This window comes from Camelus bactrianus, chromosome 12 (assembly GCF_048773025.1).
Source record: "Camelus bactrianus isolate YW-2024 breed Bactrian camel chromosome 12, ASM4877302v1, whole genome shotgun sequence".
Classification (NCBI taxonomy): domain Eukaryota; kingdom Metazoa; phylum Chordata; class Mammalia; order Artiodactyla; family Camelidae; genus Camelus; species Camelus bactrianus.
Genome location: NC_133550.1, coordinates 61247978 through 61274839, shown reverse-complemented (window position 1 = coordinate 61274839; position 26862 = coordinate 61247978). Strand labels below are relative to the sequence as shown.

The 26862-nt window shown below is 56.0% G+C and overlaps 2 protein-coding genes across 12 annotated transcripts; both read right to left on the bottom strand.

Annotated features, from left to right (window-relative positions):
• Positions 1-2214: 2214 nt before the first annotated feature.
• Positions 2215-8158, bottom strand: PDXP (pyridoxal phosphatase). The gene is made up of 2 exons (XM_010960337.2): positions 7446-8158; positions 2215-3546 (listed from the first exon to the last, which is right to left on the bottom strand). Exons 1-2 carry the CDS (start codon positions 8017-8019, stop codon positions 3230-3232), a joined length of 891 nt encoding a protein of 296 aa, XP_010958639.2. The 5' UTR covers positions 8020-8158; the 3' UTR covers positions 2215-3229.
• Positions 8159-9727: 1569 nt separating this feature from the next.
• On the bottom strand, positions 9728-22260 carry SH3BP1 (SH3 domain binding protein 1). Of its 11 annotated transcripts, none has more exons than XM_045520679.2 (18): positions 21765-22260; positions 20568-20610; positions 20225-20329; positions 19022-19098; positions 18644-18755; positions 18485-18561; positions 17864-18008; positions 17274-17342; positions 17034-17124; positions 16464-16609; positions 15616-15727; positions 15171-15252; positions 15005-15085; positions 14369-14485; positions 13540-13637; positions 13093-13252; positions 11982-12087; positions 9728-9913 (listed from the first exon to the last, which is right to left on the bottom strand). In XM_045520679.2, exons 1-18 carry the CDS (start codon positions 21821-21823, stop codon positions 9776-9778), a joined length of 1818 nt encoding a protein of 605 aa, XP_045376635.2. In that variant the 5' UTR covers positions 21824-22260; the 3' UTR covers positions 9728-9775. The 11 variants fall into 11 exon arrangements, with proteins under 11 accessions (XP_045376635.2, XP_074231621.1, XP_074231617.1 ...); XM_074375520.1 differs by having other exon boundaries at positions 9794-9913; positions 11993-12087; positions 21765-22259; XM_074375516.1 differs by lacking the exon at positions 9728-9913 and adding an exon at positions 10019-10572 and having other exon boundaries at positions 11993-12087; positions 17022-17124; positions 18644-18751; positions 20410-20610; positions 21765-22249.
• Positions 22261-26862: the final 4602 nt, after the last annotated feature.

Genomic DNA, 26862 nt, shown 5'->3' with positions numbered 1-26862 from the left:
CAGGGAGGGGAGATGGGCTAGAGATTAATGACCAGTGCCTACATGATGAATCCCCTCCATAAGACTCTCAAACTACAGGGTTTGGAGAGCTTCCAGGTTGGTGAACACATCCACATCCATGCTGGGAGGCTGCCGCACCCCAACTCCATGGTGACAGAAGCTTCTGCACCTCGCCCTATGGGTCTTCATCTAGCTGTTCATCTGCATGCTTTATCATCCCCTTTATTATATAATAAACCAGTAATCGTAGTGTTACCCTGAGTTTTCAAACCTGAGAAGGGGGTTGTGGGAACCTCTGATTTATAGCCAGTTGGTCAGAAGTACAGGTAATGACTCTGGACTTGCGATTGGCATTGAAGTGGGGGAGAATCTTAGGAGACCGAGCCCGTAACCTGTGGGGTCTGCACTAACTCCAGGTAGTGTCAGAATTGAATTAAAATTGTAGGATACCCAGTTGGTGTCCACAGAAAACTAGAGAATTGTTTGGTATAGAAAACTCGCACATTTGGTGTTAGAAGTACTGTGTTCTGTGGGTTGAGGAAACAGTTTTCCCTTTCAGTTGGTGTCAGAGAAGTGGGATTTGCTACAAAGGCCCTGGCTCATGGAAACGTGTGGTTTGGGAAGAGAAAGTATGAAAGGGCAGAGATGAGGAACCTTTGATTCCTGGCTGATCATGTGGTCACCCATGGTCCGAGCAGCAGCTGGGCTGCAGTATTACTAAAGGTAAACACTGCCAGTGGAATTTAGACATGGCTCCAACTCCTGGGGAGTTGGCTTACTGGATGTATAAGGAATTGCGAAAAAAGTAAAATTTATAGTCCCTTGGTTATGGTTATCTGTAATAGGTAAAATGAAATCAAAAGAGCTGTTGGGTGGGACCCTGATGCTAGACCAAGTTTAGATTTCAGTGAGTCTAAACTTTGGCTACTGCCTCAAAGCCACCCCTAGAGGGAAAAATTATGCAGAGACAACAGAAAGTAACTTTAAGGCCTTGGTCATCAAGAAAGTAGTCAACATGGGGGAAAGGAGGGGAGGCAAAACTAGGACAATATTGAAACCAGGGGGTATAATGTGAAGTTGTTTTATGTTGTGGATTGTTGCCATCAACTTCCTAAAATATTAGCTGGGAATTGACGTGAAGGCCATACAGTGCTCACTGTGCTATTCTTACACTTTTCCTGTTGGTTTGAAACTTTTCTAAATTAGAGGTTGGGGGAAACAACCCCAAGTTCTTCCAATCTTTCCAAAGCAGAGTCACAAAGCAGAAAAATAAGAGAAATATACTGGGCCATGCCTCATGATAACAAAATGGCTGCAAAAGCTTCCACACCCAAAGCCTAGAAGAGAGGCTGAGAGGGATGATACACCTGGAGGGTGCTGGACCACCTCACAGGGGCAGCCAATAAACTCCCTTCTGCCTTAGTCGGTTTGAGCTGAGCTTGTCACAACCAGAAGTCTCCACGAGTGCACATTTGCTCCCACTTCCTGATGGAGCCAGGCTCAGCCAAACACTCCTTCTTCCCAAGAAGAATCACACTGGGGAGAGTTTCCCAGATCCTGAGGTCCCACCCTTCACTTTATAAATAAGGGAGCAGGCTTGTGCAAGCTCAAGTGACATGTAAATCAGTGACAGTCAAGCCTGGAAGGGTCACGGCATCTCCCCACCCAGCTTCTGTAGGCCTGTCCCGCTGCCCCTCAGCCAGTTCTTGGCTGGGCATGTGAGGCCAGCAGGGCAGACGTTCACAGCAGCACCCAGGTGTGAAGGATGCCTGAAATGGAGGGGCGGGGTCCGCAGCATCTCACCTGAGCTCCCGGAGGGCAAGGACCTGCCTTCCTCCCTCTCTCTACAGAGAGGGACTGCAGCCTCCTGGCATCAGCCAACGTAAGTTCAGATCCTGCCTCAGGTGATCACACTTTCTCGGTGTGTGCCCTTGTGTAGGTTAACATCGCCTTCCTGATCCTCATTCCCCAAGGAGTAAAGTGGGCTGAGTAATACAAGCTTGCTGGAGTTTCTGCAGGACTGAAACGAACCGGTATATAAAGACTCAGTGAGGCATAAAGTGCTGTTGAGCTAAGGTACCGCTGCACTCAGAGAATACTCTGGAACTGAGGTGGATCATTTCACAAAGCGGGTGGGCCCAGTTCCAGGGAAAGCAGGCTCAGGCAGAGGCTCCTCCTCCCGCCCCTCCCTGGACACAGACTTGAACCCACACAGACACTCCCACTCGCACTTTATTAAGTACGGGCGGACTGGTTACAACAGAGGTGGAGGTGGCGGGGAAGGCCCTGCCCCCACTCCCACTGTCACTGTCACACAATAAATAAATAGCTAGGGGTGGGCTCGGGGGAGAGGTGGCATGGCAAATACTGACGGCATAGAGGGAGCATGAAGGCCCCCTTCCCAAGCTGTGGCCACCATCAACACTGGTCTGCTACCATGATCAGGGAGGGGTGGGGCTCTCAGCTACAGAAGCCCCCAGAAGCCACTAAGTGGCCCCTTTGTAGTAGAGGGGTGTCTTCAGCACGTGGACCCTTATTTATGGATAGAAATCTAGACCCCTGGCTGGTCTAGTCAGATTCAGGTTGTCAAGAGGCCACTGTCTCTGACTTCTGGATTGTTCTAGTCAGGATCTAAGAGACCAATGGGTCATTATAAATGGTGTCCTGACTGGTCTACTCAGGACCTAGGGACATGAAAGGGTCATTGTCACTTAGGCTCCCAACTGGTCCGCTCAGGACCCAGTATCAATGAGTCACTATCACTTAGCCTTCTGATTGGTCCACTCAGGGCTCAGGGTAATAATAATTTATGGTTACCTAGACTTCTGATTGGTCAACAGGGACCCAAGGCCAGGGCCCAGGAGCAGGCAGAGCTCTGGAGACCCCCGGGAGGAGGTAGGGGACTAAGTGCTCAGAGTTGGGGGAAATCAGTGGGCAACAGGGCCCAGATTTAAACCAGGGGAGTTCACAGGGCAGGAAATAAGGCCACCTGGCTGGGTCAGGCCAGGGCGAACCAGTCAGGGAGAGGGGGCAACTTCTGGGACAGCAGAGTGCCCAGCCACTGCTGGGAGGGGGTGCGAGGGCCCCGAACCTTCCCTGGGTCCCAGCCCCACCAGGGCAGAAACTGGGGCCAGGGAGCTGGTATGCTTAATGCAGCCCATGGCCCATCACCTCCAGCTGTGGGATCAGGGTGAGGGAGGGTTGTGGCTGTGGCTGCAGGTTGGTGGGCTCAGTCCTCCAACCCCTCCATCAAGTCCGCGATGCTCTCCACATAGTAATGGGGCACAAGGTCGTGCTGGCCAGCCGCCAGGTAGCCCTGGGCCTCCTCCAGGCGGGAGACACCTGTGAGCGTGAGCACGGTGGTCATGCCACAGCGGTGGCCGAAGAGGATGTCGGTCTCCAGGCGGTCGCCCACCATAAGCATGCGGCTGGGGTCCACACTGAAGTGCTCCGTGATGCACTCGAACATGTAAGGGCTGGGCTTGCCCACCACCAGGGCCTGGCGTCCTGAGGCTGTCTCTACAGCAGCAGCCAGGCTCCCGGTGCCTGCAGGGACATGGAGACTCCGTCAGTAGAGGTGGGTGGCAGGGAAAGCATCCAGGCCCTGAAACTGGAATTCCCACAGAGGCAGCTTGGCTCAGAGGTCAAATGATTGAACTGAGTCAAAAGGCCGCCTGCTTCCACATTTCAGTGTTGGGGTTGAGTCTGCAACCATCTGTCTGCATTCACATCCCATCTCCACCTTTCTTGGATAGGCTACTTAATAACCTCCCTGTGCCTCAGTTTTCCCATCTCTAATGTGGGGATATCCACGGCACTACCTCATGTGGGTATTTTAAGGCCTGGATGAGCCACTGCATGTAACTGGGCCTGGCTCGGTCAGTCCTGCCTGAGGTTCACTGCTCTACCCCGGCAGCCATATGCCTTTGGGCAAGCCAACCTCTCTGAGTTTCGTGGACTCACTGGAAAGGGGGATCCAGGCAAGGCCTACCTTCAGAGAGGTGCTGTGGGCATCACAGGGGCAAGTGCTTTGGAAACGGAAAAGCATGTAACAAGCAGCAGTTGTGGTTACTGCTACAAGAATGTGCGTTCTTGGCCTTGGAAACTGGCACAGCCCTTTTGGAATACAGCAGGGCACAGAAATGTTCGCACCTCTGACCCTGTCAGCCTCCACTGGGAAAGTGATCACAAGGCGAGAATTCAAACTGGAGACAAAAAGCTACATGCTTGAAGATGTCCGTGGCCGCAGTAACTATAATAAGCAAAATTGTGGAACGCACCCAAGGGTTTAACAATAGGAGGATTGTTTAGAAGAGGACAGTTCTGATTCCCAGCTCAGTACCATCCTGCCCCACACAATAAGTCCACTGTGCCCGTCCCAGAGGCACATCCTTGTGCCAGAACGTCCTACCGTCACACTGATGTCCCTGAATAAATGATGATGATAATCACAATTTACTAAGCACGTTCTGAAGTGCCAGGGGCTGTGTGCGTGCTCATAAATGCCCATTTTACAGATGAGACAGCTGATGCTCAGTGTTGTTAAGTAACTTGTCCAGGGTTGCACAGCTTAATAAGCGGCAAATAAAAGGTATGCATTCAGGCAGATCTAATCTAGACATGTGCGGGGCCAGCTTGTACTGGCTTAGGAGTACTGAATGCTTCATTTTCAGGAATTCTGTGAGCTGGTGGTTAAGCAAAGCCACTATTAAAAGTTAACTTACACGAACTGACAATCGAATGAAATATGTTTAAAACAAAGGTAATAAATTCTCAGAACTCATCACTTCCTATTTTACCATTATTTATGCTCTTGAGGTTATTTACATCCATAATGATGGAAATATTACAGAATGGCGTGTACATACCTTCCCATCCCCATGATGGGAAGTGACTTCACATTGGGAGCCTGAAACCGGCCTTAGGGGAGTATTTACACCACTGAAATTGGCAACTGGTACAAATCAAGGCTCTTCCAGTTCTTAAATATTTATCAGTACTCCACTGGTCTGACCCCAAACTCTCTGGGCCTCCTTCTCACAAATGACACTTGGCTTGATTAAGCCAAAGGCACAGGGGATGTGCAGACAGCAAGAATCCTTTGCCCGCAGCTCCCAGAGGAGGAGAAACATACCAAGGATCAGGGCAGAGCCAGCCCAGAGCAATCCTGCTGGGAAGGTCTCCCTGACCTCTGACCTAGAACTTGCCAGACTGTTTTCCTGAGAACTGGGTCGGGAAGAAGAACCATTTGCTCTGTTAGAAATTCCTTCCAGGATGGGAAGGGTTCAAGTCCAAAGCAATTTTCTTGGCTCAAGAATGGTAGCTCTGTCAGCAGTTTCCTTTCCCACCAGGATAGAGCTCATCACTCTTGGTCCCTATGTCCTACCTCACTCACTCAGCCAGGATTTACTGAGGCCCAGTTATATGCCAGGCACCGTGCTAGGCACTGGGGATAGAGCAATGAATGAAACAAAGATCCGTACCCTGGGGGAGCAAGCATCCAAGCAGGGGAGTCTATGAACATAACTCTGTCCTCAGACCACTGCATCCCACTCCTCTCAACATCCTGTCATGCAAGGCTGGCATATGTTTCGCTGGTGACGTATTCCTAAGACAGCAGGCATTTCTATTTGCCAGCTCAAGTGGCTGCCACATGGTAACAAGGTAAACACACAATTTAAGAGACCCATAGGGACAGTGGGGGGGGAACTGGGGTGAGAGATTTGCATTTTTTTCAGATTTTATGCATACTGGGGCCTTTATTAATATTTTTATTCCACTTTCAGAGCTGTATGATTCAGTTGTGCACAAACGGGACAGCAGCGCTGTATTTGTTAAGCTCTGCCTCCCCCTCTTGGCTGTGGGAGTGACCAGCAGAGCTGGTGGGCACAGCCAGGTGGGTGCTGAGACCCAAGGGGCAGGCATGGAGAGGGCCTGGTCTCTCCCGAGCTCCTCCACACTATTCTTCCTGAGCCCCTAGGAGAGCTTCTTAACCCACAGCCTTAATCTGAGCTTTGAGGCCTCCGGAGAACCTCACTTTTCATAGCATGGCCTAGGGCAGGCAGGAGCTCCTGCAGCTGGGAGCCCTGAGCAATGCCCCTACCTTGGATTTATGGCGAAACTGAGACTGAAGTGGTCATGCAGCAAGTATGTCTGCAGTAAAGCTAAGACAGGCCTAGAACAATAAGATTCCCAGCCTGGAACTGGTTCTGCCATGGCCCAAGACCTGTTCCACCCCTAGTGCCCTGTCCTGCAAGATGCCTCCTCCAGGAAGCCTTCCTAGATGATCTCAGACCTAGGCCCTCCTTGAGGCCCCATCATAACAATGTGTCTACTCCTCAATCAATTCCATCCTGCCCTCCCAGGATCTGGTTATCAATTGAGTCGGTAGCCAGCAGGGAGGGAGTGATGGAGTTCTGTCTCTGCCCTCAGCCTATTGACTAGCTGTCCACACACACTATCCTCTACTACCATCTGCTCTTGTCTAACTTGAACCCTTCAAGATGTAGGAGCCTCACTTGCTCCTGCCTCCTCTGCAGACGTGAATACCCAGATACCCACTGTCTACCAGCAGCGAAGAGGGCCTTGGATGGAGAGGGTGGGGTTTATGGGTTGGGGGTCAGATGGCCTCAAGAGCCACGTTCAGTTCCTCTTGATCGTGGGCAGCTCACTTCCTCTCTCAGCCTGTTTCTTTAACTGAGAAATGGGACAGTAACTTCCATCTCCAGAGTAATTTTGAAACTAAATAACAGACACTAAGGTGCTTCATAAATCTCTGTAACATGAGAAAGCTCAGATACAACTTACATCATCTGAGACCCAGGCACTCACCCTGGTCACTCTCTCCTCATCGAAACTAGCACGGTTAGTATTCCCATTTTAAACCCAGGGCAGAGATGCTCCAAGGTTATGTAACTTAGCGAGATTACAGAGCCCTGGAGCTGGAACTGGAACTCAGGTCAAACTCCACCCACCTCCTGTGTGCCCTGCTCCCCGCACACCTGCCTTCAACCTGCCACTGGAAATGCTGTTCCAACCCTCCAACAGGGGGACAATCCTTCCAGGCTTTGTCCCCAACTCTCCGACCTCACCGCTATGGCAGGTGGGGCAAAATGACAGTAGTCCTTGAGGCAGGTTCAGGAAGGCTAGGGTTGCAAGTCCAGTCCCTGGATTCCACCTGCAACTCCCTGAGCCACAATGGGCCTCAGTTTCCTCATCTGTCAAATAGTCCCCACTGCCGCCCCTCAACAGGGTGGCGACTACAAGAATTACCATGAGAAGACACAAAAGCATCCTGGGCTCTTGATGGATGGGGACCTCCCTACATCCGTCCTGTTCCCCACCTGTCACCTGGAGGCGCCCTTTCCCTGTCCCGCACCCCCAGGCATGGAGGCGACAGCGCAGGCCGCCCCCCAGCTCAGTTTCCACTCCAGTCCCGTGCTCACCGGGGGTCCGGCTGCCGTCGCTGAGTGGGTGCCACGGGTCGCGGTCGGTGGCTACCAGCAGGCAGTCGGGGTCGCGCAAGTGCGCGCAGGCCTCTCTCAGCTTGGCGAAGGAGAAGTGCTCGTCGTAGCCCACCAGCACGGCGCGCACGCGCGGGGCCGCGCCCGGGTCCTCGCCAGGGTCCCCCGCCAGGCGCAGACCCGCTGCACGCAGCTCGGCCTGCAGCCCCTCTCCTCCCAGCACGAACACCGCGCCCTGCGCGTCTGGCGGCCCAAGCAGGCGCTGGCGCAGCAAGCGCGCGGCGCACACGGCCGAGCTGAAGAGCTGCTCGGTGCGCAGTCCACCGAAGCCGAGGCGCGCGAAGCGGAGAGCCAGCTCGGGCCGCGTGCGCCGGCTGTTGTTGCTCACGAATAGCGCCGCCTTGCCAGCCCGCGCCAGCCGCTCCAGCAGCTCCGGGGCGCCCGGCACGGCGCGCTCGCCGTTCCACAGCACCCCGTCACAGTCGAACAAGATCCCCTGCGCCCGGCCCAGCACGTCGCGCAGGGCCGCGCCGCACAGCCGCTCGCAGCGCGCCATGCAGCCTACTGGCTGCCCGCACGCCCGCGCCGCGCCGCTCTCTTTCCGCGGGCACGGCGCGCTCTCCCGCAGCCGTTCGGGCCCCGGCACTTGCCAATCGGCGCGCCGGAAGGGCCAGGGGGCGGGGTCATGCCTGGCCCGCGGCCAGTTGGGGCGAGAGTCTCGGGGAGGAGCGCTAACCAAGCCCGGAGAAAAGGGCAGAATCGCGGCCGCCACAGAGGAAAGGCCCCGCCCCTTAGCTCTGCTGGGCCAGTCGCCACGGAGCTTTAGCCCCAACTAGCCTCTTGCAGGGGTGGGAGGCTGGGAGACTGACGCTCTTTTGGGCCAATAAGGAGTTTCGAATCGAAAACATAGCGCGAATAGTCGCCCTGCGTTCCTCAGCCAATCAAAAGCTTAAGGTAGCTGGTTGCTGGGAGGAAAACAGATACTAGAGGAGATGTCATGTTTGGGTAAAATCTCTTTGCCCTTTGAACCGCGGATGCTCCAGTTCCTAGAGAGAGGTCCTGAGAAGCGTGACGGGGAGAGAGGCTCATGGTGTCCTCTCGGATGCTGGAGCCCCTGGCCTAGACCAGTAGTTCTCCACCCTTGCTGTGCAGTAGGGTTCCCTGGGGAACGGATTTTTTTTTTTTTAGATAAAATTTACATAAAATAGGATGCGTAGATCTTAAACATACAATTCAATTACTTTTGATAAACGTGTTTTAAAAATACCGAAGTGCGGCAGGACCCCGGAGATTCTAATTTAATTGTTTTGGGTGAGCCCTGGCATTTTTGGATTTCTTTGTGTTTTAATTACCAAGAAATTCTACTGTGAGGCCAGAACTGAGAGGCACTGGGCTAGAGGCAGCCTGTCCCCTGAGGACTCTTGAGAGAGGAGACAGAGCAGCAGTGGCCAGTTGCCCAGGGCAGTGATGGATCTGGCTACCTAGGTCCCCACTTGGGGAGGGATGTGTCACAATTCTGTGCTTGTCTCTCAACCTCTGAGACCCTGAAGACCTGTCTGACTCCCCAGGAGCAACTGGAGCTTCGAAGACCTGGGAAAAGCCACACCCTGTCAGTCAGTCTCTCGGGCTATTTTCTCTTCTCCAGTGCCCTGGGTTTTGTTCCTGGCCTTTGCATAAGTTGTCTCCTTGGCTTGTAATGTTCTTTCTTCCCTTTTTTTTCACCTGGCCAGCTCCTGAAAGACTCCTTTTTTAAGGAGGTCCTGAGGATTGAACTCAGGACCTTGTGCATGCTAAGCATGCATTCTACCATTTGAGCTATACCCTCCCTCCTTTCCCCCCAGGAAGCCTTCTTGATGGCCACCCTCCATAGACACACACACACACACACACACACACACACACACACACACACACACAAACGCTTCCATGGTGGAAGTTGTTAAACGGTTTCACAGGTGAGGAAATGGAAACTCCAAGAAGTTAAAGAAACTGCTCAGGATGTGAGGGCCAAGTCCAGGCTCTGGAATCAGGCAGACCTGGGCCAGGTCCATGACTCACTTGCCATGTGACCTTGGTAGGTCACTTTCTGAGCCTCAGTCTCCTCACCTCTAAGAGGTAATGGGATTTACTCCCCGGGAAGAGGATTAAATGGAATTTATGCAGGGAAAAGCATAGTGTTGAAGTACAGAGTAGGCACTGAAAATGTTGGCTGTTATAATTTCAGACAGGAAAAAGAAAGGAGGCAAAGAATAGGTAATTTTTTCTCCTTTATGAAAGTGGCTTCTTTATTTCAAGGACAGAAAATAAAACTATCATTTGGGCAGCTGCTCCAGTTTTGTCCAAAATAATTTATTTACCAGCCTTACAAAAAAATATATTGGCAAGAGAAAAATTAAAGTCCTGTAGGAGTAGGTGAGCCTCTCCTTCCTTCCAGCGGCTCCCCTGGGACCCTGCCAGGGAGTGGGGAGTTGGCTGAGGGGACCCCCAAACCCAGAGTGGATCCAAGAGGACAAAGTCTAGAAGCGGAGGACTGTTCTGAGTCCCCCTTGCCATGGGGGCCGACCCAGCGGGCACCGAGGCACTTGTAGGCAAAGGCTGGAGGCCCCCCACCCCCTTGGGAGGGGTGAGGGCTGTGTCCTGGGAGGACAAGGTGGGGAGGAAGGGATGCTGAGGGCTGTGAGGGAGGAGCTGCCAGCTCAGTCGGTCTCTGAGGCAAGGTTCCTGGGCCGGGGCTGAGGGGGGATGACTGGGGGAGTGGGGGCCCTGCCTACTGCCTCAGGGGCCCCTCCCTCCTCTGTGGCAGCCCCCAGGTCCACATCTGCAGGCATGCTCAGAGAGACTCCGCTGGGGGAGGCTGGACCTGGGGAGGCTGGGCTGGGGGAGGCTAGTGAGGGCCGGCTCTGGCGCCGGGCAGGCTGGGGGGCAGTGGGGGGTAATGGAGGCGGCACCGTGGGGGCCCGGAGGTTGCTGCCAACCAGACGGCGGGGCAGAGCCCGGGGGGTCACAGGGCTGCCAGAGCCAGGGGGTGGGGCTGAGGCTGGAGGGGTGCAGCGGGTGCTGGAGACATGGGGGGGCGGCATGGTGGGCCTGGCTGGCGCTGGGCGTTTGGCTGTGGAGGAAGGAAAGGGTTAATTAGGCATCCACACTGCCTGTGGCAAATCCCCAAGCTCCATGCCACCTCATCTTGGTATCTGCTGTTCCCTCTGCAGGGAACAGTTTCCCTGCTGGATTCTCACCATTCGGGCCTCTGTCCACTGCTCTCCACCCTCTGAGCTACAGGACCCCTCCTCAGCCCTGCCCCAGTTCCTGTCATATTTTCCAGTCATCTTTTCTTCTTGGGACTTCTTCAGCTCTGAAATGATCTTGTCAATTTTAATTTTGCTGGACTATTGATTGTCTACCCGAGTAGAATGTAAACAAAGTGAGGCCATCGTATGTGCAGCTGGCCGGCACAGCGCGTGGCGGGCATGGAGTAGTTCAGTACATATTTGTTGAATAAAGAAATGAGTTCCCCCTGACACCTGGGTCCTGCTCACCTCCTCTCAGAAGCCTACCAGAAACTCCCCCAGTCCAGCGTTCAGATCCCCCTGCAGAGTCCAACCTGGGGAGGCAGCCGACAGGCGGGGTGGGGCCAGGACATCTGGACTCTGGTCCTAGCTCTGCCTCTACCCACTGGGGGGACTTGAGCCCCTGTGGTCTCAGTTTCCTAACCAGTGAGATGGGATGCAGCCTTGACTTCCTAGGGCTGACAAGAGGACCAGTGCAGGTGATGCTGTGACAGCCGTTTGACTTGTGCTCCAGTGAGCAAACATCCTGCTTGCCCCCCACCCAGGAAAGGTGGCTAGAAGCCCCACCTGTAGGAAGGCCCTTGCGTGACCTCCCAGCATGTGGTGGTCCAGAGGCCCGTGCCGCTGTCCTTTCTATTCCCAGATCTACCCTATATACCCAGGTGGAAAAGTCTAGAGCCTCCTGGGCTGGGCATCCCAAGTGTCCTAGTTGCCCTGGAAGACTCTCCACCTGAACCTGCCTGGCTTTAGGCTACCTCAACAGCTGAGTGCACCAAAGAGGCTCAGAAGGAGGCCGCTTGACCACCACCACCACCACCGCCACCACCACTCTCCTTCACAGCCCTTTGGAGACCCCATCTTCCTTCTTTACTCTATGATCTCTGGGCTTCTGGAGGGACTGGACTCCACTGCCACTAATGCTTGCGACTGCTGACCTTTATTGAGCATGGACTGTGTGCTGGCTATGGGCCAGGCGGCACCGTTTCATTCTCCAAATAGCCCTCCATGGTAGTTGCAGTTACTGTCCCATTACACAGAGGAGGCAGCTGAGGTGCAGACAGGTGAAGTCACCTGTCCAAGGTCACAGAGCTGGAATCTGAGCCCAGAGCATCAGGCAGCAAACCTGGGTTCTTAGCTACCTGGATTCCTGGCTTCCCTCGGCTGTCCGAAAACATGGGAAACGGCCCGCCCCCTCTCCCTGCCCACCCTCTTGCACCCCCGTTCCTCCCACAGCCAACTCACTCTTCCGAGCTGTGTCCTCTGCTGGGGCTCCTGCCTCCGGGGGGCTCCTACTGAACTTGGGGGAGGCTGGTCTGAGGGGCGTCTCGGACTCTGCCCTGAGAAGGAAGAGGAGGGTCAAGGTCAGCCCTGGCCATCTCCCAGAGGTCTCCTGGAGTTGTGGGGAGGCTCCCAGCCAACAGGCTGAATTTGGATCTTCCCAGGACTTGTCCCCACCTCTACCACCTTGTGGCCGGGCCTGGGATCTGTCCCTAGGCTGGGCCTCCCTGAAGAGATGCTTCTGGTGTTGGCCAGAGTTTGCATCCATTGAGGCCTGGCTGCTGTGTGGCACTGAGACAGGGTCCGTGGTCCCCTATGTGGCCAGGATAGGGGGTAGAACGTTGGAGCTCCCCTCTGCCTCAGCTCTCAGGGTCTACATGATCTTTATGGGATGTTCCGGCCACGAGAGAAGCCAGAGACCAGACAAGAAGCAGAGGAGGAGGCCATGGCTCATCTCTGGCTCTGCTCCATTGGCTGGTCCTCAGGGAGGCCGTTCCTGACCCCATGGCTCATGCAGCTCCCTGCTCCATCTCCCCGTGTAGCACACATCACCGCCTGATGTTAGATCGTGCCTCTATTCATGCTGGTTGATTCTCTCTCCCCACCCCGTGGAATGCAAGTTCTAAGGGTTGTATTCGTCTGTGTTACTCATTTGAGGAAATTCATTTTTGGGCCCCAGCAGTCTGTGATAACTGAACAATCCCCACTTGGTTGGGGGCAACATGGTAGCACACAGCCCCTCCGATGTAAAGCATCAAAGAGAGGACTGGAAAGTACAGTATTTACAAATTCCAAAATGACCAGCTCCTTAGTTTCCTAAATCTTAGGGCCTGAAACAATGCCTGGCACATAGTAGGTGCACAGCAAAGAGCCATGTAACCCCGCAGGGAACACAGCAGTGGCTGAGAGGAGTATGTCTGTTTCCACCCCACCCACTCCAAACTGGGAAACCTAGCATTTGGGATGAAAATACAGTAATTGTTTTTCCTAAAATTCTGTTGGACGCCCTGGGAGATGGTGCCTCAGGCTGGGCATTGTGGGGCCATTCATACGTCAGTCCTTACCTTTCCTTGGCAGCCACTGGGACCGGGGTCGGAGCTGGAGATGGGACAACGGCTGGGGTGGGCATGGCAACTGCTGGAAGCTCCTCAGAAGCCGGCCTGTCACTGACCTTGTCCTGGGGAGCAGGCACTGAGAACAAGCCTGACACGTTGAAGTTGATATCTGCGGATAGAAAGGAGCAGGTCGTAACTTGCAGAACTTCCGCCAACCTTATCCCGCTCAGCCCATGATGGGACCATTTTTCCTTTCCCCTGATGCTATCTGGACTGTGTTTTGCCTTCTCACTCCCACGTGGGCCTCACAACAATCCCACGAAGCAGGCATGTTCACCCCCATTTTACAGATGAGAAACTGAGGCTCAGAGTGGAGGGGGCTGCCAGGGACTAAAGTCTGGATGCCACCAAACTCGGCAGATGAGGGCACAGGATTCACAAAGGCGGGAGCTTTACCTCCAGGGAAGAGGGTGTCTGCGTTCTGTATCAGAGCCTCGACCACGCCCACCACCTGGATGGACGACACTGAGGCTGCATCCAGCTGGGCTGGGTCCCTGGGACAAAAAGAGAGCAAAAGTGAGTCATCATTTAGCAAGGTCTAGTGGCCCCAACTCTGGCCCTGTGCTGCGTACATCAATCACATCAAGTCCTGTTCTCAAAACACTCCCAGACCACCAGTGTATGGCAAATGTATCAGTCACACGCCAAATTTTCCCCTTCCTTCACCCACAACAGACATCACCAGACAGTCATGGCGCCACTGTCCTCATGGATCTTGGATCTAAGCAGCCTCAGCAACTAACTGCACTCAGCAAATGAACGAATTCTTTTTGCCTTCCCAGCTGGGTGAATAACAACCCCTCACGTTCCACAGTACTTTACAGTTTACAAAACATTTCTCCATTCATTATCTCATCTAATTCCCAAAGCACAGATCCTCAACATTTGTATAATTTCTTTCCAATTTACAGATGAAGGGCCACAGTGCCTTCCTAAGGCCCATCTCTAGAAGGTGCAGGGGTGGGGCTAGAACCAGATCTCTGGGCTCCCAGCGCCCAGCAACAGACTGCCAAGCACCCCATTACTACCATTACCCAGAATGCCTATCTCCAAAGCCCTGTGGGGTCTGTGATCCCTTCGGGCTGTTCCTCACAGCATCCTTGACAAAACGAGCTGCTCAACCCACTCCAAGGATGGGGAACCTGAGGCCCAGCGGGGAATAAGCAGCAGATGTTTGGGTGGGGTGGGCTGGGGCTGTCCCCTTCCCCCAACCCGTGCGCCTCACCCTTCCTTCTCAGGGGGCCACAGCAGGTTGGGCCCCAGGACAATGGCGATGTTGCTGGGTGTCATCCTGTTCACCTCCTGCTCCTCTGCCAGCTGTGCCAGGAACTTCATCAGGTACCTGGTGGGGGTGGGAGGGGGCCTTAAGCCAGGGGCGGGGCATCTGGGGCCACAAACACCCATGGATGCCTCCAAAACCCGAGACTTTCCCAGCCGGGGGTTTCCAAAGAGTGGCACAGATCCCACAAAGGATGTGTTTTGAAGTTTAACAGTTACATTAGTTGACCGACTGAGCATCACGTACGTGTCAGGCACTAAGTTGAGAACCTCCTGGACACTCTACGGAGTAGGGGCTGTCATGCTCCATGTCTTCCACATGAGGGTGCTGAGGCACAGAGAGGTTAAATTGCTGGCCCAGGAGCACAGCAGAGGCTGAGGTGGGATTTGAAGCCAGGTGGTATGGCTTCAAGGTTCAAGGTATGTGTTTAGTCCAGTGTCTCGCATAAATATGGCTACTACGTCAAAGCTGTGTTTTCAGATATATTGCTTAGGATAAGGGGGCAGGACTCAAACCCAGGGCCCTGAAATGCCAGCTGGGCCCTGGCTTCGGGGAGGCCATTGGGATGGGCCGGGGGCTCACCTGAGGTTACTGAAGTTCTCGCGGGGCAGGCGGCTGCATACCTCCTGGAGGGCCTCCAGCCGGGCTCCTGGCTCCTTCAGGCTGGGAAGGGGAGAGGTCTGGTGAGCCAGCCCAGAGAGGCCCCCTCGGCAGCCTTGTCCTCCCCTGCACCGGCCCCCATCCTCACCTGGCTGCCCTCATCCAATCGTCATAGAGGTCAAAAGTCATCAGTGGCTCTGGCAGCTCCCGCAGATAGGACTTGAGGGCACCTGGAGTGGTGGTGGGGGCTCAGACTAAGCCCACCAAGTCCCCACCGCTACCCCCAGGACCTGGCTCTCTCCATGTTAGAAACCTCCAGCCCTTGTTTACACTAACGTGTCTAGGTCTGATCATTTCTTTGGGCCACAGACTCTTGAGAAAATGATGGAACTTAGTGATCTTGTCCCTCAAAAAATGTACACACATTCCAGGGGGCTCATCATGGACCTCATGTTAAGCGCCCCTACATCTCCTCGGATGTCTTCTCAACAGATTATCAGGCCTTAAGCCAAATGTATCATGGATCATTCCAGGCAGCTTCAGGGAAGGGAACGGGGGAAGGCCCTCCACCCAGGGCTCCTCGGAGCAGGCACCTGCCACGGCGTGGGGGTCCGAGCAGAACTCCTGCAGGCTGCGGGGGTCCAAGGCCATCGTCTGCTTGAGGCGTTTCAGCACGGAGGCTCCAGCAGCCAGACGGAAGAGGCCCTGAGGCAGGAGAGGGGGCAAGCGGGGGTCACGGAGGGCTGGGCAGGGCTGGACACCCTGGCTGGGAGGCCCTGGCTCACTCCCATCCTGGGGTAGGCCTTGGGGGCCCCACTGGTTTGGTGGGCTGAGTGGACATCACTATGTCTGTGGTTCCTCTCAACTCTCAAGGTCTAGGATTCTGAGCAAAGTGCAAAGTTTGGGAGGAGCTAGGAAAAGTTATGGGGAGACAAGAGTCTGGTTGGGAGCAGAAAAAAGACAGGAGGCCCAGCAGGTCTGTCGGGAAGCAGAAGATCCTCTTAGAGTGTGATCCACCTCCTAAGGGTCTGTCTTCAGGAAAGCAGCGATGTACTAGCTTGACCGAGTGCAAAGGACGGGTGAGGGCAGCGAGTGGTAGTGACTCACGTGGAGTCCTGGCTTCACTGCCACCTTGTAACCTGCCGCTGGGCACATCTACCTGTTGGCCTGTCTCCCCCTTGCAAAATGGTGCTAATGAGGGCTCCCTCCAAGGGCTACTGGGATAACCCAATGGAGCAAGGAATGCAAAGGGCTTACAGCACAGTGCCTGGCCCATACGAGCATCACTAAGTGGGAGGTGGTGTCAACTCAGCAGCAGGAGGCCATGCCTTCTCCTGGGACCTGTGTGCTAATGGTGGGATCCCAGGCCCCCGCACCAGCAAGCTGTGGGACTGAGTGAGGGCCCTGATGCTCCTTCCCCACCCGCCCCAGCGAGCCCCACCTCTTCCTTCATGCCCTCAGAAAGCAGCATCACAACGCAGGCCTCGATGGGCAGGGCGATGTCCCGGCCTAGCTCTTGCAGGTGGGTTCCCAGAGACACCCCGTACACCCTGGAGAAGGGGGCGGCCGTCATCGAGGGGGAGGGGTCTGCAGGGACGAGACAGATCAGCGGCCTAGGGTCCTCCCACCCCTGAGCATCCAGGTCAGGGCAGATGGGGCACCCTGAGATGTTCTCAAGGGGCTACCACCTGCCAACTGACCATCCATGCCAAACATCCTGAAATCATCCAACATCCCTAATCCACTCACCTCCACTGCCTCCACCCTTGTCCAGGCCACCGTCACCTCCCTTCTGCCTCCTAACAGGTCTCTTGACCCTAGTCCTGCCCCTTCATTCCATCCTCCAAGCTGCAGCCAGAGCAACCTCTCCATCTCAAATCTAACTGTCCTCCTCTGCTCAGAACTCATCCATGTATCCTTATTGCCCTTCAGGATGGAGTGCAAGGTTCTTAACGTGCCCCAAGCAGGGTGGGGGTCAGGGGTGTGGGTTGAGGCCCACCTGTGTCCCCACCTGCTTGGCTGTGGTTCTCCCTCAGCTCAGCGAGGGCCGTGTCCAGAGAGCTCAGAGACTTGCGATGGTAATCAGCCTGAATCTCCATGAGCTGTGGGGACGAGGGGACACCCCCAAGGGAAGAGAGGGAAGCTGAGCCTCCCCCAGGGTAACAAATGCAGACCCCTCCCTCCCACCATCTCGCAGGGGGTCTCAGTGGCCCCTGAGCTCTGGGTAGCTGGAGCCTGGTCTTGGACTCACATGGATGAAGTAGTTGGCATATGTGTCCTCCTTGGTGGTGAAGTGGTACAGGTCGGCCAAGTACTCGTCCTTGGGGACAGAGAGGGTTTATACCATTGAGGCTGGGGCCCAGCAGGGAAGCTTGGAGGGGTGAGTGACTTGCCCAAGCTGTATGGGGAGGGTCGCAGACAGCTCTCCTCTCTCTGCCAAGGTTGGCTCTTGGGGCCAGCCCACAGGGGCCCCTTCAAGCCCTTGAGAGGCTTTTACAGCTTCTAGTCCTCTTCTCTGTGTCCACATAACCTTGGCACAGTGCCTTGTGTTACTCGCTGCTCATTCACTCACTCACTCACTTTGCAAACACACCGAGATTCTGGTGAACAGGCCCTTCCAGCTGTTGTGCGACTGGTATAAACAGAGGCTACAAGGTAATGCCTAGTATGCACTTTGGTGCCTGACTGCCTGGGTTCAAATCCCAGCTCTGCTGCTTTCTAGCTCTGTGGCCTGGGGCAAGTCCTGTCTCCTCTCTGAGCTCTGGTTTCCTCCTCTGCGAAACGGGGACAGTACCCACCCCGGCCACCCCCGCACATCCAGAAAGCCCCATATGCCCTCACCTTGCACTGCTCCACCTTCCTCTTCAGCTCCTCCTCCTCCTCCTTCAGCGTCTCCACCTTGTTGGCCGTGGTGGTGTGACTGTAACTGCCGGGGCCGCCACCCAGGCCCTGACTGCTGCCTGAGTTCTTAGCTGCCTGACTGAGCCTGGGGACGATCCCAAGGTGGGGTGGTCACTGTTCCCATAGCATGTCCAGAGCCAAGTGCCCCTCCATATACCTGACCACATAGCATTCTGGGATTTACAGATGCAAATCCCAGAGCTGCGCTGGCCTTGGGCCTCTGCAGGGTCTGCGCAGAGTGCTCTGGGTCGCCCCCTGGTGGCGAGCTTGATGATCATAGCCACACACCTCCAGAGTAGAGGGTGGGGCTGTCCTACCATCCAGGGATCTTGGAGGATGGTTTATGGCTATCCTAGGCTTTGGTGATACCCCCACCTGCACAAACACATGTACAGACGCGCACAGAGGCCCCCTCACATGTTCCTAACGTCTGGGTGTGGCACAAGAACACACACTGTTCTCAGTGGGCCCTGCAGTGTCCTCCTCATGGAGGAAGGGCCTAAGTTCTGTGGCCACATCCATGGGCTGGCATGAACCCCACCTGAAGGCTGTGGCTCCCACCTGCTCTTAAGCGTGTTCCAGTCAGACACCAGTTTCTGCAAGCTTTTCTTGTGCTTAAGGATGGCTGGCAGTTCCTCCTGGGGGTGGGCAGAGGAGGGTTCAGTGGGCTGTGGAGGTAGGAGCTAGAGGTTGGGGAAGCTAGGGGCGGGGCTGAGTCACCTCACTCAGCCTGCTGAGCGGCTGCAGGACATCCCTCTCCAGGGTCATCTCAAACTCAGCCAGGATGCGGGCCAGCTGGTTCTGAATGGCACAGCTCATCTCCAAGGCCTTCCTGTGGACACAGCACCCAGTGGGCCCAGGCTCCCACAGCCCCTCACCCCCATCTGGAAAGACTCAGGCCTCCTCTCTCCCTCCTGTCCCTCTATCTCTCCTTCATCTTCACTGAGCCCCACACCCTCCTCCCAAGTCTGGCTGCCCTCACTGACCAGGGCACTCTCCCCAGACTGGTTATCTTTCCCCAGTGAACTGGACCCCCTCTCAGCCCAGATCCCTCCTTGGCATCTCCAGGTGAGGGCCAAGCCCCCAGTTCGTGCTCACCCCATGCTGGAATCGGGGTCCAGCTCCTTGAAGCTCTCGGCCATCGTGGTGGACAGAGCCATGAGGGGAAGCTTCTTCTGCAGGGAGGGGCAGGGCTGGCTGTGAGCATGTGTGTGCTCGCCCCCTGGGCTCCCTCCACCCTACTTGAGCACATGGCAAGTCCCTTGGGGGCAGTACCTCACCAAGGCACTGGGCATGGACAGGGAAGGTGGGAACCCAGGGGGCTGCAGTCACAGGTGGGAGTGGAAGCAGGATGATGACAAGGTACATGGAGGTGACATCTCCTTGTGACCATGTACAGAGCCCATATCCACCTGGGGTCCCTTTTCTCCCTCCCAGAAGCCACTGGATTGGGCAGGAAGGAATGACCAAGTCCCATCACTGAACGGAAAACTCAAAACAGAGGGTGCGGCTTGCCTAAGTTCACACAGTTAAGAAAGTGGAGAAGCCAGGAACACCACCTCGGAGAGGGCTCTTTCCTCTGCTTCAGAGCGTATGTGACTGACTGAGCCCCCAAACAACTCAAAACCAACCACGGCTCCCTATTGCTCTGGTCAAGTTCAATTATCATCTGATCACAAATATGCCTCCCCATTCCTACCTAGCCTAATGGAGAGCATCAGCTTTGGTCAGAGAGACCAGGGTTCAAATCTTAGTTTTGCCACTTACTAGCTGTGTGACCTTGAGTGAGTCACTTTACCTCTCTGCTTCCATTTCCTCCTCTGTACACAGTGCTATTAAAGGCAGCCTCCTCCTACGGTTATTTTCAGCATTAAGTGAAGCAATGCTTTGACATATCTTAGCAACAGACTAGCAGTAATCAACCCATAAATACTGGCTGTTGATTAATACCAGTGAGTAACACTCAAAATCCACCTCAAATGCCACTTCCTTCAGGAAGCCCTCACAGGCTGCCCAGTTAAGAGCACCTGCTCTGGGTGCTGATTGGACAGAGAGGTTCAGGTGCTGTCAGAGGCCTGGCTTTGGCTCAGAGGATTGGTGCAGAGGGGGCGGGGTCAAGAAGGGGATGGGGAAGAAATAGGATCTAATGAGTGGGGTGCCCGAGGGGCCTTAGGACAAAGCAGTCTCCACTCCCTTGATTCCAGAGATGCATACTGGCGGGGAGACCCCAGCTGTGACCTCGCTGCCCCATTGGACAGAGGTGTCCTGCCCAGGCTCCTCCTCCCTGGGACCCCCACTCACCACCCGCTTGTCCATGTCTGCCCCGCTCTGGCCCTGCAGACAGGCCTGCAGTCGTTTGTGGACATTGTGGGCTGCTCGCTTGGCTGGCTCCAGCCTCTGCTCCACCTGGGAGGGGGTCCGGGGGTTATGGATCATGGGAGGTGGTTGTTCCCCACTCCCCAGTTTTCCCCCAGAGCAGGAACTACCTTTCTCTTTCCTACTCCTGGGGACCCCATGGCCAACAGCATGAGAATGACTCAACTCAGGTCCCCAGCTGGCATCCCTGCCCGGCCCTCTGCTGACAGCTTGCACAGGACGCCTGCACAGGCCTGCCCTGCCACCCACTATTGGCCCAGGCATGTACCTGCTGCAGGTCCTCACCCAGGAACTCAGCAGTCTCCGGGGTGCTGTGGGGGGAGAGAGAGCTTCTGCTGAGCCGACCCAGGTTAGAAAACCCCCGGCCTCCTCCGGCCCCCCCAAAACAGGGCACCTGAACCCCAGTTGCTTCCAGTGCCCCTCCCGATCAGGCCGCCCTGGGTGGCCCGCCTGCCTCATCCCAGTCGGAACACATTCCACGGGGGCGGGAATAGGATGCAGGCTTTTTCCTCCTCCACCCAGGGCTGTGTCCTGAGAGGGCGGACAAAACCAAAGAGGGTACTGGGGGAGCCTCTCTATTCTGCTGATCAGGGCAGCGGAGACCCCGGGCTGGCCCCAAGAACAGGAAGTGTGTGAACTCGGACTCCTGGGCTGTCAGTCACACAGGACTCTGGACTGTAGTGATGGGCAGGTCCTGGGCCTCCACCGGGGGACATGTGGGGACACTGAGGCCTGGAGCAAGGTGGCCTGACTACCCAGGCTAACACAGGTGTCTGCGCCAATGTGAGACTAGAACAGGTCTGTGGACACTCAGTCCCTTCCCCTGGGCCCAGAGAATGAGAAACTCCCACTGCAGGGGGAAGAGATGACAGGCCCTGGGAGCTCCACAGATTTCTGACCTCCACGCCACCAGCTCAGGAGCTGTGGTAGGAACAGGGGGACCTGAGGATGTTTCTACCTGAGGCTGGGAAAAGCAGAAGCAAGATAGAGAAGCAGGAGGCCTCTGGGCTGGGGGGTGGGTGGGGTGGGAAGAGGCACCAGGCAGACAGAGGCAGGCCCCTCCTTCCACCTCTGACGGGACCCTGTCTCTTCCGCTCCCCTAAGGTCTGGGCTGCTGGTCACCCCTCCCCCTCAGGCAACCAGATAACAGTCCCCATTGTACAGAGGGGACAAGTGAGGCCAGGGAGGACCATCTATTTAGAGGCTCATGGAGACAGAGAAGACCCAGCATCTTTGATCCTCCACTCGCCCTCCAATTGGGGGTGGGGGTGCCCCTTCCCCCAAAGGCCAGTGCCTACCCTTCCTGCTCTGGCTGGGAGGTGAGGGTGGCATTTAGAAGGGAGGAAGAGAAGTGGCCAGTCAGAAGGTGGCTGTCCAGCTGTCCCCTACCTCCCCCCACTTTTACCTCCCCTAGGGTCCTACGGGGGGTGAGCCGGGGGCTGGAAGGGAGGGGGCTGCCTCTTACCGTCCCAAGCTGCCCGTGTGGGCCAGCTGCCGCATGCGATGCAGCTGCCTCTTCATCATCTTGGGGGCGGGCTGGGGGCTGCGGGGTCACGGTGGGGGTCGAGGGCCCAGCCCCCGGCCCAGCCTGCCTCTGCCCGCGGCGCCTCTCTCGCCCCGGATGGGTGGGCGGCGCTCTCCGCTTCCTGGGCCAGCCGCGCTCTCGCTCGCTGCTCGCTCTCTCCTCCCCCGCTGGCGACTCCGCCCCCGGCCCCCAGGTCACTCCACTCTCCAAGTTTGTTTTCTCACTCTTTCGCGTCTTCCGGAGGCCCCCCAAGGGCCCCTCGCCGGTCCTGGCGAGTGTGGGTCCGCCGGCCGCCGGGCGGCCCACAGGTTGTGTGCGCGGCTCCTCCTCCCCGCTCCGCCCCGCCCAGCCCCGGTGGCGGGAAGCAGGTAAGCCGCTCCTGACAGCGCGCCTGCACCGCTTCCTGGGTTCCTGCTCCACCCGCCCGGCCTGCAGGCCCTGGGTATAAATAACCTTGGCACCCTCTTAAAGCGGAAACAAGGTTCCATGCTTAGGAGGCAGAGGCCAAGGACAGGCCCAACTGGGTCTCCCAAAGGACGCTGTCCTAGACCCCTTCCCCCACAGGACCTCTTGGCCACCTTAAGCTAAAAGTCATCCCCATCTCCCCGCAGGAAGATTGGCTGAAAGCTTTGGCTTCCTGGGGCCACCCGGTGCCCTTGGACAAGTCCCTGCAACTCTGGACTCACTGTCCCTGGTGGCCTGCTAGCTCAGCTGTCCTGACCCTGCCCACCTGGAAGAGCAGACAAGGTACCCTGTCTGCTTCTCCAGCACCCATGCTCCTGCTCCCATCACCCCTTTCACGGGGGTGCCCACCACCCTCCAGCCCCAGGGAGCCCTCCCAGAGCACTTCCCTGACACCCTGCTCTCTCCCAGCCCAACACCGAGTTTCCTCTGTCAAGTCCCTTCTCCTGGCAGACTTCCCCAGTCCCTGCCCTAACTTCTTGTAAGGCAATGATGTGGGTGCTGTGCTGACCCCCCTAAACTCAGCAGTAGTTATTTCTTTGGCCCTCGGTCGGAAACAGAGTTGGACATAGAGCAGATGCTCCGTGACTGCGAGTTAATGAGATGAGAGCCTTTGGGAAACCGTAGGCTCTCTTTACTCTGAACCCCTACACCCCTTGGGCATCAGGAGCCCCAGGGCTGGGGGAAGAGTGAGGGGATTGGAGGAGAGTCCTGGCACACCAACTGCCCTTGCCTTGTTGGAGTTTCAATTCAGTTTGAAGATTACTTGAGCACCTAGTGTGTGTGAGGGGCAGGGGAGACAGAATGGGCACTCATGAGGGAAGGACCTCTAGCATCTCAGTGTGCCCAGCGCCCAGCATGGAGCGTGGCACAGTGGGCACACTGGCTACCCCTCCACTCTCCAAAAGGAGAAACAGGCAGACCCCGGCGGGGTGGGGAGGGGCTGCAAAGGGAACCCTCCTCCATATGCTACTATTTGAGCCACCTGAGTGGGGAATCCTAGCCGGAACTTGGGAAGCGCCTGGATCAAAGGCTCAGGCCAGGATGAGAGGATTGACCCTAGGCCAGGTTCCCTCCCTTCTTCCAACTGGAAGGCCCCTGGAGTAGGGGGCGGGGCTTGGGAAATCTCTCCGCCGAAGGAGGCACTTGAATCCAGTGTAGACCCAGCTTGTTAAAATGTAGGGCAGGGCTTTGCAATGTCTGGGTTCTATCCTTGGCCTCTACCTCACTGGACAGATCCCAGAACTTCGTGGTGTCTTATTTCCCCCATCTCCGCAATGGGCAGAACCTACTGTGTGCAGAATCAAGAAACTGAAGACTCCCAAGCCGGTGACGACACCAGGTGCCACTGTCTTGCCATCTGGGAAATGTCCAGGCTACATGCTTTCCCCACCCTGTTCCAGTCCTGCCTCTGGCCAGGGCCACACTGGCCTGGGCTTGTCCACTTCCCCAGCTGTTCTGAAGGTCCCTGAGGGCAAGGCCTGGCTTCTACCTCTGTCCCTCCTAGTCTTGCCCAGGCCAGAGCTCCCAGCTCCGGACTGGGGAGGTGTCAGTCCATGTGGGCTGTAGGAGCAGCTGCTGTGGAAATAACTGAACCATATAATCAGGCCATCTGAGCTCTGGGCCTCCCATCTGGGCTCCAGACTCCCCTCAGTCAGACCCGAAAGCCTTTGCAGGAAAGGCACCTGGCTCCACCATGCCCAGCCTGGTGGGGCTGCTGTACCTTTTGGCTGAGTAAGGGGTATATTTTCTGGTATATTTAAGCTCAGGTTCACTCAGATGTTGAATCATAAAAAGGTTGGAAGCCCCGAAGTTTGGATCATACTTCGAAGGATGTGGTCATCAGAGACTTTTGCACTCAGAAGTGGACTTTTGGATTTTCAATCAGGGAGTGTTGAGAGCACAGCTTTAGAGCTGCAAATGCAGAAGGGGGGGCGCAGAGGTCATCAGCCAACCCCTGCTCCAGTGACTTGGCTGAGCCCCCCAACCCTGACCCCCAAGGATGGCCTGGGTCCTGTTTGGCTCACGCTGAATTCTTGGGGCCCTAGTAATGCGCCATAGTCACAGGAGCTCACTAAACACAGCTGACTTGAATGGCAAGTGAAGACATCACATCGATGGACATTTACTTCCAACCCCAAAGACAGCAGGAACAGAGCTTAAGGATGGGGCTGGTGCGGGTTAGCTGGGCTCAGCCTCTCACTGGCTGGGTGACCTGCGGGTAGGGTCATTGACCTTACTGAGCCTGTGTCCTCCTCAGGTAACTTGAGAATAATAACAGTGTCTACCTAACAGGTTGTTGTGAGGGTTAAGTAAGTTAATATGTAAAATGCTTAAGATAGCGCCTGGCCCTGATTCTTATTATTTAGCCTGTAGAGTCAGGAGTGGAAAGGCCCTTTACCCGCATTCCTGCCTCAGTTGCAGCCTAAACGTGTCCTGCTGCCTGGGGACAGTGGCACTTTTGCCTGGGGACAGTGGCACTTTTGCCTGGGGACAATGGCACTTACTGTCATGTACATACTCCAGTGAGGTTGGTATCATGTGGTTTTGTGGATGAACAGATCCAGGTTCCTGGCCCAGGTCCCCAGCTGGCTAAGTGGTAGAGGCCAAGTTACAAAGCAGATCTGAGAGGCTCCAAAGCACCCATGTGCTCTCCTGCTGTGCCAGATGGCGCTGCCTGGATACCCCAGAAATGCTGGTCCCTGACCCCTCCTTGATCCCCGTGGCTGCTTAGGGGGACCCAGAGGCTTCAGTACAGGTTGTCTGCGGAAACCTTTGACAGTCTGGGACGTATCTGCTGGTGAAACTCCAGCAGGATGTGGGCAGGGAGGCCAGTGGCCAGCACTGAGCTGGTGGTAGCAGGGGTCAGCTGGGGGGTGGCAGGACTGAGCGAGAACATCCCATTTTAGACACTTGACAAATTGTTGTGGCCAGCCATATCCGTGCTGCCCTCCAAGAGGAGGCTCCTGCCCAGAGCAGCTAGGCGTGTGGTGTGATTTCTGGGGCTCTGAAAACTTCCTTGCCTTCTCCTCAAGCGAAAAAGACTTCCCAGGGAACTCTCGGTGGGGTTGAGGCACAGGGACCTCACCGCGATCTTGACAGTCCTGGAGAGCATGTGCCCTTAACCCCAGCCCTAGAGGACAGCAGCTGACAGAGGGGTGGGGTGGGCAGGTTCAGGCGGCGGGGGAAATGTGCTGTCAGGGTGGACAACTCACAGGACTGCTGGTCAGACTTGAGGCCTCATGTGTGCCCTCAGAAGCTCTCTGAGCCTCAGTTTCCCATCTTCACAGGCAGTTTAAGGGAGGGGCTTAATGAGGCCGCAGGGAGAGGCTGCATGCTGCAGGTCTGGTGCAGTGCCCGGCCTCAGGCCTGGCTCCCCCGTCTGCCTTGCTGTGCCCCAGGGGCTGGGGTAAGGAGGGGGGACAGGAGGCCTTCGGAAAGTGGGGGTGGGGCACCAAGTGAACGGCAGAGACAGGCTCCCCAGGCGAGCGGTGGCCTCTGTTTCTCTTGGCTATGAACAGATGAGCACAGTGTGCTGTGGTTGCTATAAAAAAAAATGATAAAAAGAGCTGCTGCCTCCAGCCACACAAATAGAAGTGGAAGTGTGGCTTCGTGACCCGGGAAGTCCCACTGCTCCTGGGGTGGGGGTGGGGGTGACCCTTGAAGAGACAGAGAACTCTCCTTCCACGTGCACCCCCTTCCAGCCAGCAGACCCCAGAAGTTCTGGACTTAAGTTTGAATCGCTACACAGGATTTAGGGAAGGACTCCTCCAGGCAGAGGAGGCAAAGGGTCCCCTCCTTTGATCAGACCTCCCGTCCCCGACCTCCTCAGACAGATGTGGGCTCTTCACGTCCACCTCCCTGCCAGCTCTTGGTGGTTGTGCTCCTGGTCCACACGTGTCATGCCAGGCTGTGAGCTTTGAGGACAGGGCTGTGCCTGGCACAGGGGCTGCTCAAGAGACACTTGCAGGACGGACAGACAGCTGGATGGATAGACTAGGAACAAGGAAGGTGGGTGGTCCGAAAGATGGAAGGGACCTCCTTGTCCCTGTGACATCCTGACATCGGACAGCCTGGGGGACCCTTTTGCCCAAAGACTGTTCAGGCTTCAGAAGGGCCTTACAGCTCACTGGGTCCCTCTCACCTTTTCAAACAAGGAACCTAAAGACCAGAGAAGGAAGCACCTTGTTCAAAGTCACCCAGGAAGCCAGGGACCCTCCTGGAAGAGGCCTAGACTCCCAGCTGGCAGTCACACACAGGCCCACGCCCACCCTTCCATGGCTAGTAGAGCATGTCCTCCTGATGGTGCTTCTGGGACCCCAGGTGGACAGGACAGAGAATAAGGTTTTGTTTCATTGAAAGGAAGAACCTTCCAACTAGAACTATCTTTCAGATATCACAAGGGTTTAGGCAGGACTGAGTCCTGCCTCAGGGGCAGGGAGAAGAGGAAGGAGACCACACAGCTTAGAGGTCAGGGTGCTTGGAGGCTAGAATGCAAGAGGACTGCATCAGACGGGGTCACACAGTAGGGATCTGATAGCCTCAGTGAGTGAGGGGCTGGAAGGGCTGGCTCAGA

What these genes read in the sequence shown, in the direction of transcription:
- PDXP (XM_010960337.2), bottom strand. Translation starts at nt 8,019, where the DNA reads ATGGCGCGCTGCGAGCGGCTGTGCGGCGCGGCCCTGCGCGACGTGCTG. An exon ending in CGACGGCAGCCGGACCCCCG is followed by an intron (nt 3,547 to 7,445) that starts GTGAGCACGGGA and finishes ATGTCCCTGCAG; the next exon opens with GCACCGGGAGCCTGGCTGCT.
- SH3BP1 (XM_074375514.1), bottom strand. Translation starts at nt 20,563, where the DNA reads ATGCCTGGGCCAATAGTGGGTGGCAGGGCAGGCCTGTGCAGGCGTCCT. An exon ending in ATGCCAACTACTTCATCCAT is followed by an intron (nt 17,125 to 17,273) that starts GTGAGTCCAAGA and finishes TCGTCCCCACAG; the next exon opens with CTCATGGAGATTCAGGCTGA. An exon ending in TGGCCCCCTGAGAAGGAAGG is followed by an intron (nt 13,638 to 14,368) that starts GTGAGGCGCACG and finishes TTTTTGTCCCAG; the next exon opens with GGACCCAGCCCAGCTGGATG.